Source organism: Sarcophilus harrisii, chromosome 2 (genome assembly GCF_902635505.1).
Source record: "Sarcophilus harrisii chromosome 2, mSarHar1.11, whole genome shotgun sequence".
Taxonomy (NCBI): Eukaryota; Metazoa; Chordata; class Mammalia; order Dasyuromorphia; family Dasyuridae; genus Sarcophilus; species Sarcophilus harrisii.
The window spans coordinates 578,122,829-578,143,176 of NC_045427.1; the positions used below are offsets into that span (position 1 = coordinate 578,122,829).

The window sequence follows — 20,348 nt, forward strand, 5'->3', positions numbered from 1 at the left end:
TTCAAATTATTATCTTACTGTATATCTCTTTTTGCAATTCATTAAATTTTTGTTTGCATATTTTAATGCTATGATATACAATGCATATATATTTAATACTGATATGATTTAATTATGTCTTAAGTATGTATATCCCATTTATTATCCATAGTGATAATTTCTATTTTTACTCTAATTTTATCTGAGATTGTGATTGCCTTTTTTGCTTTTTTTTTTGGATTCAGTTGACACATAATAAATTCTACTTCTACCCCTCATTTTACTTCTGTGTGAATCTTTTAGTGTATTTCATAGATTGTATATGGCAAATTGTTGGGTTTTTGCTTTCTAACTTGTCCTACTTCTCTCTGCTGATTTATGGATGAATTCATCCATATATTTTCATGGTTATGATTACTGATTGTTTTCAACTCTATAAATACTATTATGTTATTATTTTTAAACAGAGATTTAAAGAAAACAGGATTTAGTTATGCAAAATTTTTATTGCAGGAAAGAATAAAATCTCAGTCTTCTTTATGGATTTTGTCCCTGCCTCCTCTCAATCATATATCAATCCTCTAGTTGTAGTTTCTTTTACTTCAGCTAATCTTGTCTTCAAACCCATCTTCTGACTCAGATACTTCTTTTCCTCTTCCTCCTTATCCCAACCCAATCTTTTGCCTACTTTATTCTACTGATCTCTCTCTCTCTCTCTCTCTCTCTCTCTCTCTCTCTCTCTCTCTCTCTCTCTCTCTCTCTCCCCTTTCCTTTCCTGCCTTTTTACTCCCTCTGCTTTTTAAAAATGATCTTTATCTTTAATTCTTCCAATTTTAAAAATTGCCAAGTCTCTTCTCTTTCTCTAATCCTATAAGGTATTTTTTTTAAATACCCAAGTCCAAATCTTGTCTCTCTCTCTTCCCTTAATGACCCTTAGATAAAATTGGACTTCTAAGGGTCTAAATATTTATCTGCTCTTTTGTGTATATATAATCATAAGGGAGGGGGTAGAGAAGTCAGGCAAAGGGGATGGGCTTAATTCTAAAGCAGAGGAGACAATCCCATTCCTAATATGTTAACAAAGGAAGAGAGAAAAATGAACTTATTGATTGTAACTATAACAAAGTCCACTTCTAGGTGCAATAAATAGGGAATCAGGCTTGAAGTCAGGAAGACTTAAGTTCAAATAGTTCTAATTTGGCCTCAGATGCTTATTAGCTGTGTAACCCTGAGCAAGTCATTTAACTTTGTTTGCCTCAGTTTCCTCATCTGTAAAAATGAATTGCAAAAAGCAATGGCAAACCTCATCAGTATCTTTGCCAAAAAAAATCCCAAAAGAGTCATGAAGAGTCAGCTATGTCTGAAAATAAAAACAAAATGGCACACAATGTTGAGAGAGAGAGGAAGAGGGAGAAAGGGAGAAGGAAAGAGAAGAAGAGAAGGAAAGTGGAAGGGGGAAAGGGAGAGAAGAAAGGAGAGAGGAAGAGGAGGAGGAAGGAGAGAGTGAATTTTGCCAAGAAACCTCCAAATGGGGTTATGAAAACTCAAATACCTAGAAACACAGAGAGAAGATATTTACAATTGAAATACCTTAATTTATTTGACAATGGAAATCACTGGTGGAGTTTCTGGCAAAGATAAGTCGTCATAATTATGGATTGTTCATTTTCACTTTAAAAAACTACCACTTTAAATGTAGCTTCCAGCAGCTACAAATCAATTACAACCCACAATTAGGCCTACAGTTTTTTAAGTCTGTACAATGCTCTATCTATGGCTATAAATCAGCCTATTTTGCTTGAAGTCACTAGTTCAATAAAGATCATTCAGCTGGCCATTCTAATGAAGTTAGCTGGAACTAATGACCAATCAGCTCTTCTGACAGTAACCTGATGTTCGTTTGAGTGATTATTTGTGATTTCTTGCAGGCAATCTCTTTCCTCACACCCCTGGCAGTCATTTTTGTGGTGAAAATCATCCGGCGCACTGACAAGACTGAAATTAAAGAGGCCTTTTTAGGTAAGGTATGACCTATGTACCTTTTCAATGAAGAAATAGAAATCAATTAGATCATTATTAGGAATAAAGAATCTCAAAACACAGACACACACACACAGAGTTGAGCTTTAACCTGGTCCAGCAAAATATCTGATTAACAAGATGTCTATTTTCTCTAATTAGTGGCCATTTGATAATTGTTCATTGCACCAAACATGAGAGGATCAAATTCTCTTCATATGTAAGCAGTGGATCAGGATTTTTTTTTGGGGGGGGGGCAAAAATAACCCTTTGCAACAAAGAAAATTTGATTGGAAAGCTTTGTTATTGTAAGTATGTCTGTTGCCTGTGCTCTCCACAGACGTGACTAATAGCATCCATTCTAAAGAAACTAGAAGCTAGTCATAGACTACATGATCATTTTGGGGTAATATAATAGTTGGTTAAGAAAATTAAGAAAACAAAACAAAATAAATAAAACTAATACCTTCTTGGCTCTTTCACACTTTCTCTCTTTCCTCTCGCTAAGACTAAGTTTTAGGAGGATTTATCTTTATTTACTAAGGAAAAGTTCTAATGACTTAAATCTTATATATTCTTTATGAATATATTTAATCCATAAACATTTATTGAATGTCTACTATTTTAAAAAAATTCTATTTTGATTGCTTGTTTCTCTTAAGCCCCAACCAGACTAGCAGTTTGACTTTTTTTCTTTTTTGCATAACATCCTTTATTTTTGGTATTTCTATTGGACTTTTGAGTATTTGAAACCATATTTTTATCTAAATTACTCAAATAAGGCCATTTGTATCTACAGCATTCTAGCTATTTTCATCAATCAAGGCAACATTAATTAATATTAATTTGCTCCCAAATCATATTTTGTAATGTTATGTACACCCAATTAAAAAAATAACAATTACATGAGAATATTTACCTCATAGTGAATTTTTGGGTTTAGTCATGGTTTCCATTACAAGTTCTCTACCACAAACTATGTCTCTAATGTTCTTTGATAAATAGAATCATAACCAAAGGAGAGGTAAAAACTTTCCTTGAAGGCTAGTGTCCAGGTGTGGAGTTGGTTATACCATTTCCTGAATATGAAATTTCCTGGATAACCAGAAAGTTGTCTTTGTGTAGGATGTCATGAGTAGAAATTACTCAGGCATTGGGGATACACTGCCTAGTGCCTCCATTGGTAAATCCAACCATTCCTTTGCCAATTGTCTTGTACAAGATGTACTTCTTCCCTAGACCCCTAAATCTAAACATACATTGTTATTTTAAAAGATTTTCTTTCCTTTTTGTTTTTTGTATTTATGCTTGTTATTCATTACCTCCCTTTGGAACAGGGGTATTCATATGGCAATATGTATCATACAATTACTTTCTCTAGACCTTTTCACTCTCCCTTCCTAAATCTCCCTTAGATGGACATTTTAGAATTGAATACTATATGCTTTATTAGTAGTCTGTATTATTTCCTAGTCTGTTTTCCTGAATAGAAGCTTGTTATATAAAAATGATTGAGAATTTTGTTCTAAGCCTAGTTCTTATCTCTGCATTTTTAGGATGATGATATATAAGTATAAAACAAATAAACATACTATAATCTCCCTAAGAAGGTTCAGATAATTTTATACATTGGGTTTTCTGGTTAATTTTTAAATTTTAAGTTAAAAATTGTCTGAATGAGAGTATTCTTATTTAATATGCCCCTTTTTATTTAATATACTTTGCCCTATCCCACAGACCTTTGGAACAAAATTTAAATCTGCTTTGGATCATCACTTAATATTGAGTTTTTATTGAATGAAGCTAAGTTTCAAGGAGTAAGATTTAGCCTATACTTTATCTAATCAGTTTAAATAATGAAGCAATATTAAAATAAAATTCCTGTACTGACATTTTTATTATATAAGTGATTTTAATAGTCTTTATACTTACATGTAAAGATAATTTTTAATATTCTTTTCCTTATAAAATTTGGAGTTCTAAATTTTCTCCTTCCATTCCTTCCCATTCCTTTCCCTAAAATGGTATGCAAATTGATATAGTTTATATATTCCAACAATACAAACCTTCTCAAAGGTGACTGTTGGCCAGACCCAAAGGAAAAACTGACCATATAAATCTTTTCAAGTTGATTTTGAATTTGTATCATGAGTCACTCCCTTTCCTCTAACTAGTATTGCTATAAGAGGTTAAAATGAGTGTTTCTGAACTATATCATTAACTAACAACAACAAAGTAATCTTTAGTATGGAATTTTTTTGGCTTATCTCCACTTTGGGGTAATAAATCATAGCAGAATTAATAGGAAATTTCTATTTTAATCCAAGCTAGAATGTGTCACATAGAGAAAAAAAAATATTAATTGCTTTCTAGGATAGTAAGTTGGCTTCTAGTGAACCATCTACCACCAGTAGGTATCTTTGCTCCAGTGTTCTGCTATTATGTCTCAGAAGGAAACATCTGGGACTGATTTGGATGGACTTCATGGTTGGTGAATCCTGACAAATTGTCCAGAAAAGGGCAACTAATAACTCTTCACAAGAAGTGCCCTTTGCAAGTAAAGGCCGCCCAAATCCATGATATTAAAGGAAAGGTGCAGTAAATAGGTTCACTGGGGACATCTCAAGATTTATTTTATGCCATATTAACTCTCTACCCATGAAATTTTAGGGGGTGATTTTTGTGCCAGAGTCAAGGTCTTAGTTAGGAAATCACAATGGTAATCTTGATAGGAAAAGGCCACAGTCAATCAAGGTGACTTCAGAAGTCAGTGCTAGGAGAACTGTCAGGCAGATATTCTGAGAAGGGAGAGAATGGCTGCAAAAGGTTCTGTCCCGTGATCCCTAGCCTCTTCAGTTGTGTTTTTATCATAGTAAAGAGAAGAAAGGTCTTTTGTCTAATAGGAATGTATGTAGTACTGAATATGATTTAAAAAAAAATTGACTCAGAGTTTCCACACAAATCTTATTTATACATCCCAATTGTCTCCTTAGCTTTTTGACAACATCACTACATGGCTGAATCATGTTCCATTCCTTATCTAAGACAGCCTCTATCTCCCTCTCTGCCACATTCCCAGGCAGTTGCCATTGATATTTGTACAGTTTATTTTCCTTTGGTAATTATATTAGTTTAATTTGTCCCTCCTAAGCTCTCATTCTGTTGACTTTAAAAGTCTTAGTTTTGTTAATCAAGTTTGTCTTTCTCACCTCTATACTTCTGAACTTAAAGAGCATGGTATCCATTAAGTGATGCTCTCCCTCCCCTATAGCAAACTAATTTAATATCTTTCTAAAATATGCTTCAATCTCACCTCCTTCTCCTACAAGCTACATAGCCTTTATCTCAGTGAATTGCTTCATCTTCTCATTGAACAACTTCATAAAGTCTAAAACTTTAATATGTGCCATAGTAAAATGATAGCTCACAATCTTTATTATTCAACATATAAATAAAAAGTGAGATATATAGTTTTTATTATTTATCAAAAGCATTCAGTCTTTCATAAAATTAGTCTTAATAACTGCACCTTTTGTACAATGCTTCTAAAATAATGGAGAGAACATGAGAGATATTGTTCTGAGATGCCACTGAAGAGGAAAGTTCTTTCAATCATGTTTGTAATATCCTTTGGGATATGTGTTGTTAGTCTAATAAAATCCTTCTGAGTCACTTGGGGAAAATCCCTTTGCAGTATGTTCGAATAAAATATTCCAGCAATTCCTTCTGTTTTATGTAAAAAGGAATCACACAGGCAAAATATTTTGACATCTATAACCAATCTTCTGGATTGATTTTCTTTAGGAAGGCAGAGAGATGAACAGGTGGACAAATGGTGGTGGTGATGATGATAATGAGGAGTGATTATATGGTCAGCAGTGAGATAGTAGCATGGGGCCAGTGATGCCTTTTGAAGTGGTGTTGCAGCTATTGCTTGGCCCAGTTTGGAATTATGCCTGAGAAGGTTGCCAGAGAAAAATAAAAAAGAATTTATCTTGCTACCAATAAAAAGAACTACAAATATGCTGCAGTAGTCAATCAGTTTGAATCAAGCCAACCAGTGATGGATGGCTTGTGATTTGAGGATTCTAGTGAATAAGAATAGAAGATTTTGAACTGAAAGGGCAGGAAATTCGATAAGATATATACCAATACTTAATCCTAATTACATTTTATTTCCATTAGCCAAATCTTCTAAAAGAGAGGAACTTCTATTTCTCTTAGTATGCCCTGAATTTCTCTTTTAATTAGCAAAAGTAATAATGATAATTAAAAAAACAGTGTTCTTTCTTGTTTTTTTCTGTCCCTGGAAAATTCATTTAACTCATGGTTCTAAGACTCATCAATTAAATAGTAGTGAACTAACAGTTACTTTTTTTTTGCTCACTCTTAGCCAGGTTGTTATTTTTCTGTCTGTTTGGTTTTGTTTTGTAGCGGTTTCCTTGGCTCTAGCTCTGAATGGAGTCTGCACAAATACTATTAAATTAATAGTTGGAAGGTAAGTCCTGAAATATTGAAAACAGTGGCTTTAAATATTGAGGTGATGTAGAGCAAACTTCTGTAACAACATCGTAGCTTAATCTTTGATCAGAATGCATTGGATGGGGAAGGACCTGTAGGTTTTATGACAACTTAAAGAAGAGCCTGTTTGGGGCTCAATCCTTGGCAATTCAGTTCAACAATCATTTATTCTGTAAGCGTCTTTGCTTTCCATCCTTGGATTCATTTCAAATTTTGAGGAAGCCTAACAATCTATAGTTGGTTTCCTATTACAATGGCTGCTTAGTTTAAGAAAATATTTCCCAGACACTTATGGAAATCCCTTACAAATCCCTTTGTAGTATATTTTGAACAAAATATCCAAACTGTTCCTTCTATTTTATTTGAGAGGGTAGCTATGAAGGTAAATCTTTTTATACCCTTATAAATCTCTTGTAAGCTCAGGCCTTCTTTTTGGGCAGGCAGAGGCCTGCAACTCGCTCTCATTAGATATCAATTGGATGGCTCATTTCCGCCCTCCATATACTTGGATGCTGGTTGTTTATTATTCTGCTAGGAATAGATTGGAGATTGGAGTTATCCATTGCATTCATTATAGTTTGCTATCCCTCCCTTTAAACAAAATTTGATTTTTTGTTTGTTTAATTATTTTTTAGAAATGTTATAAATTTAAAAACCCATCTACAGAGGCCATTAAGGGGGAAAATCTTTGAATTGGCTTATTGGAGAATTCCACCCTCAGTCACCAAGCCAGAGCAGGAGACACTATTTCCAGGACACTCAGGGTTCTCTCAGTCAGGTTGAATAAAATCCAGCACCCTGAGGAAGTACATGAGGTTAAGCAAGATGTGGAATCTAAGACCATATGGGGCTGTGAATTTAACTACCATTAATACAACAGATTGTCAACCTCCTCCAAAGTCTTGGATGTGGAGAACAGCAGTTTAACTAAAGAACTATGTAGGTAGAATAATCCATAGTGATACAGGAGAAACCTCATGATTTTTTGCTGGCACAGGGGATTTAAACACTTGCTTTTGGGGATGAGAAGGGGAGGGGGAAAAGGAGGATGAAAGAGGTGTGGGTAGAAGGCGTATTTACAATGGCAGTTTTTCATATTTAAAATATCCATGGTGTTTTTTGTAGACCTCGTCCCGATTTCTTTTACCGCTGCTTTCCAGATGGAGTAATGAACTCTGAAATGCACTGCACAGGTGATCCTGATCTGGTGTCTGAGGGCCGAAAGAGCTTTCCCAGCATCCACTCTTCCTGTAAGTTAACTTGTCTGTGACATTGTCACTTTTGCTTCTTTTAGTCCCTCTGGTCATGTTTCCTGATGAATGCATGAAGAGCTTATGGTGAAAATAAGAATTTTTATTTTTTATCAGAAAGCAAATGACAGTTAACCCTAACTACCTTGTTAGAACCCCTTGCAGATCAATCAAGTTTGATGAAAGATATGTGATTGGAGGTAACTAACCTGTGGAAAATACTTTGCAAGGTTCTGTATGCTACCTGCACTAGCTGAGTAATGTGCTTAGAATATTTCAGGATACTAGCCTAAGGTCTTAGTCATTTTCAGAACAATAGTAGTTTATCATCCTCTCAACCTTATTCCTTCAACACATTCTCCACTGCACAGATTAATGGTTCTTTCTTGTAATCTGGGGCTAGTTATTAAGGAATATACTGACTACACAATACTAGAGAATAGAAGTTGGCACTGGGATACAAGCTACTCAGCCTTTGAAAACCATATAGTTTTCCATGACAGGTTGTGATTTGAGTTTTTCTTTTTTTTAAAATAAAATTTGAAGCTTGCTAATAAGGACCTTAGTATAGGTAGCAAAGAATATGTAATATGTCCTTCCTCAGAGATGAAGGAAGATCTTCCAATTTCAACAGAAATTTACATTCTGTTGTATTCTACATTTCTAGTCTATCCTAGACTCAGGAACATCACAATTTGCCATCCCATATTAGAATGATGCAGCCTTAGAATATTAGGATGATTTAGCCTGGCAAAACTGATGATACATGATCATTTTCTTCTAGTGTTTGGGGGCTGTGACATAGGCAATGGATTAAACTTGCTCCATGTGATCCAGAGAACAGAACCAGAAGCCAAGGGGGAGCAGGGGATTCCAAGGAGATTGATTTTAGCCTGACGTAAGAATGGGGATTGAATGGGTGGGGGAGACCTATCTAACAATTAGAGCTTTTTGGCCTCCCTTAGAAAGAAATGTGTCATTTTTCATTTGAGGTCTTCAAGCAGAAGCTGATTGTTAGTTAGCCAACTTAGTAGAAATATATGTCAAATCAAATATTTGTATATGTATTTATAGAATTGTCTTACTGCACAAGAAAAATCAAATCAAACAGGAAAAAATGAGAAACAAAATAAAATGCAAGCAAATAAAAAAAAGAGTGAAAATGCTATGTTGTGAACCACATTCAGTTCCCATAGTCTTCCCTCTGGGGTAGATGAAAATTAATTATTAAATTATGTAATAAAATTAGCACTTAATTAGATGATCACATTTTAAAATGAAAAATAAGTGACACAGGAAATCTTTAGCTGTATTATAATATCATTTATATACTTTGGACATAATTGGGATGTTAATGGAATTGAAATGTTCTTGAATTGTAGTGTCCTGCATTCTTACACTTACCCATCTCTTCTCTTCTTCACCTTTGAGGTTAATATGCGTGATTCTTCTCTAGGCAATGATCTGGAGGCTGTGTGCCATAGTTAAAAGAGAGCTACTTGCAATAAGGAATAAATAAGTTCAAATCCATCCTCCAACACTTGATAGATTTTAATATCTCTTTGTCTCTACAGTGAGTGGGAGATTCAAGGGCTTTTTCTATTCCTTCTGGTTTTAATCCTATGACTTGTGCATTTGTCAAATCTTGTTTAAAAAAAGGCAAAGAGGCAAAATCTGCTATGAAAGATTTGGGCAGCAGCTTCAGAATGACAGTTAAAAATATCTTTAAAATTTGGTGTTTTCTATTACTTCAGAACTTATAAAAATAGATGTAAAGTGTAAGGAAAGAGCTTGTAAGCTTCCATTAAAGAGTTGTGTAAAATCACTTACTTTTTTTCAAGTAACAGCTTTCCTTAAAAACATGTGTACACATACATACACACTAAGACATTTTCTTTTTGGCAGGTCTGCCCATCAGGTATGTTGTTAAATTTCTCACTAGTATTTGATCTATGATAGATAAGACAATTGACAGAAGCTATTTCTGCCTTCAGCTGGTGATGCTTCAGGAATAGTTAAACAGTATTTTCTCACTGTCAATTCTAGTGGCAGAATCCTTCTGGGCCTTCCTTTGCACACTGATGAGTGTGTGTGTGTGTTTCTTTGCCCTTTCAGGTAGGTTTGATAAGAGGCCTTGATAACAGTTATCTTGTATACTTTTTACAAAGCAACTAATGGTTCTTTATTTCCTACCAGAGTTGATGGGAAGGTTAAGGCATGTTTTAATCCTTTGCTTCAGAGAGTGTATGTGAGGTGAGTGGCGATACCATGTAAACATACCCCTATGAGCCAAACAATCTCTCTTTTTAAGAAATCTATTTCTTTTGAAAACAGAGGCTTATGTTTCTCCATCTGCCATCAGTATCCAAAGCACATTCTATCAAAGTGCTCAAACTAGCAGAATTTTAGAAGCATAAAATACTCATGGTACATATGCTTCCCAGTTGCTATTTCCTGTGGACCTTGGTGCTTTAGACATCCAATCCCATTAGTATAATAAAAGGCAAAGCCCACTGTATTAAATAACTCGTGATTTCTCTTAATGTCCCATAGGCTCACAATCCTGGAAAGCCACAGGTCAAGCAAGGGCTCTCATATAAATAAAATGATTGTTGAAAGATGAATTATTTTTTCAAATATTGTCTTTGCCTTTATTTCACTTTAATGAAGGGGAATGAGCTTTACAAGTATCATGGAATATGTAAAGAATAATAATATAGTCAGACATAATGATGGATATAAAGATTAGCTTTGGAGTCAAGAAGAGCTGCATTCAAATCCTGCTTCTTACATATATTAGCTGGGCTAATTTTTTCCCAAAGGAAACATGAAATATGTAAAAGTAGAGAAGCCACCCCAAATATTCAAATGGACAATTTGTGTCTGATCTGTTGCAGAGCATTCTGAGCTTTTATTGGTCCAATCAGCCAAAGTCAGACCCATTGTAACTCCACTCTAACATAGTGATGTCATTTTTGTCCTCTTAGAAAACAAAGGGTGGCAACAATATATTAGCTGGGTTATTATTGGCAGATCATTGGCTCTAGGCAGGTCCCTTAGCTTTTAAGTTTTAGACAGTTTGAAGATATGCATAATAGATAGCTATAATGCAAAAATTAAAATAATAGTGAAACTGATACCTCTCTCTATTAATGCATATCCCCAACTACCCGCAGTGTTTTACCTGCACTAAATTGATATGTGAGAATAAATGCTAGCACATCAATAGTACAGTTTATCAAAGTCTTTATTGAAGTCTGTCTTGAATGAAATGAGAGAACTGCAAAGAATAATAATTGCTATGGAAGAAATTTTAAAAGAAAATCAAGAAATAATTAATTGATATGCCTGACTGATGGTTGCTAGGTATAGGGAATTTTCAGGCCCAGGGCAAATTTCTGGGTGTAAAATTGCCTAAAATGGATTTCTCACCCACATCGGGTGACCAGAGTTATTCTGACAGTCATGTCAAATAATGATTATTTCATAAACAAAGCATGTCCAGGGAGTTCAGTTATATGATTGTTACTTTTAAAAGCAAATGTTTGACTTTTTGACTGTCTTCACTAAAAACTACCATCAGCCAAATGCCCCCTGTTCCATTTCAAGATCGTATTAAGCGTTATAGAGCCTTGGAAATAGAAAATGTTGGACAGGTATTCCTCCTTTGGCCAGATGTCTAGTGATAGAACTGAAGATTAAATCTGAAAGGCAGTCTCTCAAATAATCTTGATTTTCTATCAGGGATGAAGTAGGTCTAAACTCCAGTTTTAAGAATAATCTCTGGTATTGTTTATGCCAATAATGAAGATTTCAACTCCATTGAATCATGAATATTTGACATTAAAAGTCACTTGGTCTACACCCTTCTTAGATTGGCTAAGATGACAAGAAAAGATAATGATGAATGTTGGAGGAGATGTGGGAAAATTGGAACACTTATGCATCGTTGGTAAAGTTGTAAATTAATCCAACCATTCTGGAGAGCAATATGGAACTATGTCCAAAGATCTATCAAACCGAGCATACCCTTTGATCCAGCAGTGTCTATAATTGGTCTGTTTCCCAAAGAAATCATAAAAAATGGAAAGGGACTCACATGTGCAAAAATGTTTGTAGCAGCCCTTTTTTGAGTGGCAAGAAACTGGAAACTGAGTGGATGCCCATTAGTTGGAGAATGGCTAAATAAGCTATGGCATATGAGTGTTACAGAATATTATTGTTCTGTTCAGAAATGATCATCAGCAGGATGATTTCTGACAGGTCTGGAAATAATTCATGAACTGATACTAAATGAAATAAGCAGAACCAACAAGAAGAAGAAGATTATATGATGATCAGTTCTGATGGACGTGGCTCTTTTCAACAGCAAGGTGATTCATGCCATTCCAGTGATCTTGTGATGGAGAGAACCATCTGTACCTAGAGAGAGGACTGTGGGGTTTGAGTGTGAATCACAACATAGTATTTTCACTTTTTTTGTGGTTTGCTTGCATTTTATTTTCTTTCTCATTTTTTCCTTTTTGATTTGATTTTTCTTGTGCATCATGATAAATATGGAAATTTGTATAGAAGAATTGCACATATATTGGATTACTTGCCATCTAGGGGAGAGAGTGGAGGATAGGAAGGGAAAAAATAATTTGAACACAAGGTTTTGCAAGGGTGAATGTTAAGACTCTCTATGCATGTGTTTTGAAAATAAAAAGCTTAATAAAGAAAAGAAATCAATTGATTCTTGGAGTGTCCCAGCATATGTTTTAGTTAGAAAACATGGGATAGACTAGAGGGAAATTTGAAGGATTTTTTTTTGTCTCTAGTTTCATCACTTAATGGGACAATGAGAGAAATGGACAGGGTACAAAGTGCTCTGGGCTCCTTGGGGCCATTGAGAACATAAGGTATAATTTAATCAGGTTTGGTTGGTGACCATTTTCCTGAAAATATTCATTTTAATAGTGTTCTCTTTACTTTAGAACCAAAATCTCCCCCTTGTCAAATAAGATAACATATGTAAAAGTGCTTTGTTATATGTATGTACACATACATATATACATGCTATGTTTATAACATTATTATTGTTCTTACTGGGCAGGAACCTATAATATCCCTTTATCCAGTAAGTAGACAAATATCTTTTTGAGAGGAAAGGATAGACATTTGGACCTGTGATTTTATCAACTTAGAGAATTACCATTATTTAAACAACTGCTTTGTAATTTATAATCTAGAAAGTCATATGGCCTGAGAAGTTAGTTATTAGTTTACCCTAGTTACATGGTATTCCCATAAACATGAACTCATGTTAGTCCAAGGCAGACACCATGTTGTCTCTCTTCTACCTCCTGGACTTGGTGATTAATGTGCCTGAAATTTGAAAGGAGAGATTTATTCAAAAAAGACTCACCCTAGAGGAACTTATCAGTCACTGTGCTCCATACTCCATATCCTTAATGAAGATTCCATAAAGATAACACAAAAACCTGAAAAACTCAGTGATTTCAAGGAGAATGCCATCTGGTCATGAGTATGATTGATTGTAGCATTCCATTATGGGTGATTAGAACACAGGACATCAGAGGTGGAAGGGGCCTTAAACACACATTCTTGGGAGAGATTGTTTTGTTGAACTTGATCTTCTATCCAAGTCTTGGTTGCGAATTCCAGTAGCGTCTAAGTTACTTGAGGACAGTGACTATTTTATTTTTTGCCTTTTAAATCTAAGCAAATGCACAATGTCATACATTGCAGTTGTTTAAGAAGTGCTTATGAATTTATTCATAGAATATCATAAAATGGAGTATTTCAATCATTTGTAACGCTATTCCTAAAGCTTATTATTAATTGACATTTGTGGAAATAAAAGTGAGATATTAAATCAGAATTTATTTTCTTGGAGGCTTCTTGTCTTTTTCATTGTGGTTTATTTCACTTGCAGACATTAATCATGGCAAAAGATATATGCTTTATCTTTATTAATTTTGTTTATATGACACAAAATGCCTCACCAAATGATCACTGAATTCTTATAAAAATTTGTAAAATTGAATGCTAAATTTGTAGCTGTGAAATCAGAGATTATATATCATTATCTATAGGGGTATTTGTAATTTATCTATATATATTGATCATCACACTGACTTAACCTCTATCATTTACTTCTATCATCTATTATCATTCTATTCCAATTCTATCATCCATCTATCTCCCCATTTGTCTTAATCACAGTCAATAATATAATTCAAGTTCACTTATTACCATGTGTAATTGCCTGCAGAAATCTGGATGATTAGAGAGTAGAGGGATAAGAAGAGCCTTTTATTTTTAAAAGGTATCTCTCTCTGTGTTGTCCCTGGTGGTATATGAGGAAATAAAATGACATCAAATATGGAAGAATAAATAAAACAGCAAAAGTCAACCATTTCAGCATGAGTTCCCATCATGACTTCCCACTACATTAATTATGCCTTCTGAGTTAGGGATCCATGCTGATTCTGATTCTTCCTGAAGCTAACTTTTATATGCATATAGTTAAATTTGATATTTTCTATTGCCTTTTCCTAGTGCTTAAATGCATATTAAATAGACTTCAGATTCACACATGGATTATTTGCCAAGGGTCATTCATAGGAAACACTTAATTCCACGTTAGGATACTTGTGTCCTCTCTCAAATTTCAGAAATAACGTCTCAAAGTTGGATTATTTAGCTATAACCAAACATAATGGGGAAGATGTCTCCTGAAGTAAAATTATAGTTAATTCTGTAACCAGACAGAAATCATCTTTAGTCTATCAGAGATAATTTGTTTTATTATTTGTGAATTTGGTTAACTTTCACTATGGCTGGGGAAATCCTGGGGGATAGAGAAGAAGGAATTATAGCTATTGCCCTTGAAGAGTTCATAGTTTTAAATGATCAAAAATTAATTATACCTACATTTATCTTATTCTACCTAAAATTATTGGGTATTGAAAGTTATCAAATTATTCTTCTGATGTAACATTCCCTATTAGAGTCTGGTGCTATCTTTGAAAAGAACACCAGGTAATAAGCCCTAGAGTTTTGGTCTATTCTTGGTTCTGTTCCTAATTAGTCAGATGATGGTGGTCAAGTTATTTCCTATTTCTGAGCCTTAATGCTTTGTATTAAATGAAGGGTCTGTAGGATATGCTTTCTCAGGCCCCTTCTGGTTCTAATATTATGACCTCTAGTCTACATTATCATTTATGCTCTTACAAATTTCCTCCTGTATTGGCTTCTCAACATATTAAAAATCATGCATCTTCCCACCTACCACTGTCCCTACTAAAAACAAGTCTCTGTTTCTCTCAAAGATAATCATTCTCTTAATCACCTATGTGTGTATTATCATAATCATCCTGGATTTTTCCTTCTCCCTCACTAACCACATTTTATTTTTTAATTAATTAATTGATTTTTAATGCACATTGCTTTATGAATCATGTTGGGAGTGAAAAATCAGAACAAAAGGTAAAAACCATCGGAGAGATTAAAAAACAGAAAAAAAAGAAGTGAAAATGTCATGTGTTGATTTACATTCTATCTACATGTTTTTTTTCTGGGTGCAGATAGCATTTTCTATCCAAAGTATATTGGGATTGCCTTGGATCACTGAACCACTGAGAAGAACCAAGTCTTTCATAGATGATCATCACACATTCTTGCTATTAATGTGTACAATATATTCCTGGTTCTGCTTGTTTTGCTCAGCGTCAGTTCATGTAAATTTTTCCAGGCCTTCCTAAAGTCAGCTTGTTCATCATTTTTTATAAAATAATAATAGTCCATTAACTTCATAAAACACAACTTATTCAGCCATTCCCCAATTGATGGACATCTACTCATTTTCCAATTCATTATTACCATAAAAAGAGCTTCTACAAACATTTTTGCACATAGGGGTCCCTTTCCCTCTTTTAGGATATTTTTGGGATACACACTCAGTAATAGCACTAATGGATCAAAAGTTATGCACAATTTTATAGCCCTTTGGGCATAGTTCCAAATTGGCCTCCCGAATGATTGCATCATTTCACGACTCCACCAATAATTTATTAGTGTCCTAGCTTTCTAATATCCCCTCCAATATATATCATTATCTTTTCCTGTCATCTTAGTCAACCTGAAAGTGTGGGGTGGTAACTTAGAATTGTTTTAATTTGTATTTTTCTAATCAATAGCCATTTAGGGTATTTTATATGAATATAAATGCCTTTATTTCATCATCTGAAAATTATCTGTTAATATCTTTTGATCATTTGTCAATTGGAGAATGACTTGTATTCTTATAAAAATTTAACATAGTTTTAATATATTTTAGAAATTAAACCTTTATCAGAAACATTGTCTGTAAAAATTTTTTCCCCAGCTTTGTATTTGCTTTTCAATCTTGTTTCTCTTGGTTTTTTTTGTGCAAAATCTTTCTAATTTAATGTAATCAAAGTTGTCCATTTGGCATTTCCTAATGTTCTCTGTTTCTTCTTTGGTCATAAATTCCTCCCTCTTCCAAAGATCTAATAGGTAAATTATCCCTTGCTTTGGATTTATTTATCCAAAATGGGGCATTCATAGTCTCATCAAATCCATTACGTAACTGTCCTTCTTGTGTTATGTTTATGGTATCATTATTTGTGCCCAAATTATGTACCCATTTTAATCTTATTTTGGAATGGGGAGAGATGTAGTTTTATGCAACAATTTTTCCCAGCAATTTTTGTCTAATAGTGAGTTCTTATTGCTGAAATCTGCGGGGTTATCAAAAACTAGATTCCTATAGGTCTTGATTATTGCCATGTGTAACTTATATATTCCACTGATCTACCACTCTTATTTCTTAGTCAGTACCTAATGGTTTTGATGACTGCTACTTCATAATATAGTTTTACATCTGATACTGCTAAGACATCAGCCTTTACATTTTTTCATTAATTCAAAATTTATTACCATAGTGTAAAAAGTCTTGAAAGTCTGCTTTCATCTCAAGCTTGAATTATTGTTTTTGATCCACTCCTCAATCTATTTCATTATCTAATCTAAATTACTTTCTAATTCTTCCCATTCCTTGCTGGGTATGCTATTTCTTTACCTTTTGTTCTTCCAATTAATTTTGTTATTTTTTTCTAGTTCTACAAATTTCTTGGCAGTTTGATTGGTATGGCACTGAAGAAGTAGATCAATTTAGGCAGAATTGTCAAGCCTACTCATGAGCAATTAATATGTTTCCAATTGTTTAGATCTGACTTTCTTTGTGTGAAAAGTGTTTTGTAATTGTATTCATATAGTTCCTGGGTCCAGGCACATTTTATTATTGCCATGCCATTTTGAATTCTACCTTCATAACATCTTTTATATCCTTAATTCACATGATTCCAAATCTTGTTCAGGATCATTTTACTCTTAATCTCATTCTTATACTCCTTCAAATTCATAACCTAATAATCTTCAGCTCTTCACTCTCACTCAGCCTACCTCTTTAATTGCTAAGTCTTATTGATCCTCCCCTCTTAAACTTTTTTGTTTCTACCTCTCCTTTACCCACAAAAAGACCATTCTACTTAAGAATCTTGTCACCTCTCACCTGAACTTTTGCTATAGCCTCCATTCATATTTATAGACTTATTCTTCAATTTTCTTTTATTTATAATAATAATTTTGTTATATTTATGTGTTATATATTATATATCTCATAATTTATATATACATTGTATATAATAATTTATAATAATAATAATAATTTCTAGCTTTCATTTTCTTTTGCAGTATCAAGTTTAAAGATTTCCATATATTATCTCAAATTTATTCTTTTTTTGGAAGCTAAATAAATTAAATGAGAAAGCTGAATGTTCTGTAAACTTTTAAAAAAATGTCCATAATGCCTTATTCATCAAATTTGGGGGGTTTAAGTTTTCAAAAAGAGAAAAATAATAATACAACCATGATGCAACCTCATATATTTTTCACTGGCTAGGTCTTTTTAATAATGCAATCTATGATAGTAAGGTTTGTTATAAGTCATCTTGATTTCTATTTCATAGGGAGAGAAATGTATAAAAAAATATTGAAAGTCTGTGCTTTCATCTCAAGATTCAATTATTGTTTTTGATCCATTCCTCAATCTATTTCATTATTTAATCTAAATTACTCTCTAGTTCTTCCCACTCCTTGCTGGCTATACTATTTCTTTCCTGTAAGAAACTCAGGATCCTTCATTTAAAAAAATAGATTGGAATTTCACAGCAAATATCATCCTATAGTTTCTTTACTCAGTGTCCTCTGCTTTAAAATCTTTTATAAAATAAGAAGTTCTCTTTATATGAAGCACAAAAATTATATGAAACCACCATTAAGAGAATATGTAGTAATCATGGTAAACAGTAATTACTCTACCTTCTTTCATTTTGTTTTCTAATGCATCAACTCTTATCTGTATCCATAGTGGGGCATTCATAGTCTTATCAAATCCATTGCCTAATATTGCATTGCAGAACAATTATTCTTGTGTTAAATCTCCAGATTAATGTGTAATAGTTCTGTTTTTGATGCAAATTCTTTAGTGATGCGATCTTTTGTATCCCTGTATATGTGAGCATGTACTTATTTTCATAAGGCCCTTTCCAAGTTTTTGACTCAGGATTCTGAAAGAAAGTAGAAAAGTCTGTTTTTTTATACTATTTCTGCGACAACAAGGATGAGATAATATTTACTCTGCTAACATATAATAGAATGTTGGCTACTGGTGCAAAAAATCCATGTGCTCAATATCCATCAAGCCAGTTAATTCCCCCCATTGAGAGGAGTTCATTTATTGTGTTGTTAATAATGGGATACACATTATGTGCCTATCTGTAGGAGACTGCAATAATATCATTCATTTATTTATTTTCTTTCAAATCAAACTCTTTAGGTTGACTCTGAATACAGAACTGTATGTATTATGTATTCAGTATCTTGCAAGTATGTGGTGGTAGCTGGGGGGATAGAATGGTATTGAGAATAATAAGCAGAACATTTAATCAGTCCATAAACATTTATTAAGCACCTGCTTTGTGCTAGGCACTGTGTTAAACACTAGGGATACAAAAAAAAAGGCAGCTATACTAAGGTATGTTCCACTATAAATATTGAAGATAAAAATATAACAAACCACTAAATCACTCTTGAGAAACACTGTCTACCCCTAAGTAACCTTCCCTTTAATGAAGTCTCTGTAAATTGCCAAGAATAATAGAGTTAGCCAAGTGTTATTGCCTGCTAGTCTCCCATTGGGAAGAAGATCAATTTAATCATTAATTTCTGGGGCATCCTTTTCAACAACTTTACCAAATGCTTTCTAGCAGGAATATGTGGGAAAAGAAAGTCTAGATGAGCCAGCCAGATTATGAGCCCCAGAGATATAGAACTGTGAATTCTTGGCCCCAGTGACAAACTTTTAGGCTATAGCCAAGGGGTAAGTTGAAAGGAAGGGAGATATCCTGTTCTATGAAGTTTGAGAGTCTAATAATCACAATCTGCTCTCTCCGGCATTATTTCATAACTGTTCATTGGGTAGCTATTAAAAAATAAAAAGCTGGAAACAGATTGTATTTCAGCCATCCTTCTTAGTGACCAAGGCAATTTATAGAGCCACTTGCTAGATGGGAAGAGGCGGCCTGAAGGCACAGTCTAGGAGATCCTGTCCTAAAAGATTAAAGAGGCATTTTGGGAACCAATTTTGATTTGAAATGGACTGATTGTGCTTGTCGCAAGTTGTGAACTCAATACCTCTTCCCAGAAAGGGAAGAGTGGCCTTTAGGGACCTGCCCCAATGAAGCCAAAATCTGTGGTATCAGTGAGAGGCAGTTTTGTGAAGGTAAGCTTGACTCCTTTCAGGCACACAGGCTCGTTCTCTTAACACATGAAGTGCTACTGAGTAATTAGCCCTAAAAGCTTTTCACATAGTGACACATAAATGAAAGCACTAATGTACAATTACTGTAAGCACTGTTAGATTATTGGTGCACACATTGAAGATTGCCAAGCAATTAGATACTTCATTGTCGGACTGATTTCTGATCCAAAGGAGGTTTCAGTTTCCAAGTTTCCCACATAAATGCTGTATCATATTTAGTTCTTTTTTCCCGCTCATCACACTAGAGTGGTCTTTTCTTGACCTGAGGTTTGTAAACATTTCCCGCTCACCACACTAGAGTGATGTTTTCTTGACCAGGTAGTAAACATTAAAAAAAATTTTTTTACAACTCTATTTCAGCGTATTTGGTTTCTTTTGTGATCCTATGTATTTTATTTTATGAATTTAAAATCATTGGTCTGAGAAGGATTTATGAGCTTCACCAGACTGCCAATGGAGTCCATGACAAAGAAAAGTTAGGGGTATTTCACTAGAGGTAAAAAGTGTTTTTTTGTGCATCAGTGATGTCATTATGGGTTTTACTAGTCTTACATACAAATTCATGTGGAATCTCCAGCCCTGTTCATGAGAAAGGTGTTAATGTTTTCTCTTTGCTGCATTGGGGCTTTTTCTATGTTGAAGAAGACCATGGAACAATATCTGTTGGT

The 20,348-nt window shown here is 34.0% G+C and overlaps 1 protein-coding gene across 1 annotated transcript in view; it reads left to right on the forward strand.

Moving 5' to 3' along the window:
• Nucleotides 1-20,348, forward strand: part of PLPP4 (phospholipid phosphatase 4) — a 175,928-nt gene that overhangs the window by 71,130 nt on the left and 84,450 nt on the right. The window contains exons 3-5 of the mRNA XM_031955960.1: nt 1,908-1,998; nt 6,433-6,496; nt 7,645-7,769. Coding sequence (XP_031811820.1) covers nt 1,908-1,998; nt 6,433-6,496; nt 7,645-7,769 — 280 coding nt within the window. The remainder of the gene's footprint in view (nt 1-1,907; nt 1,999-6,432; nt 6,497-7,644; nt 7,770-20,348) is intronic.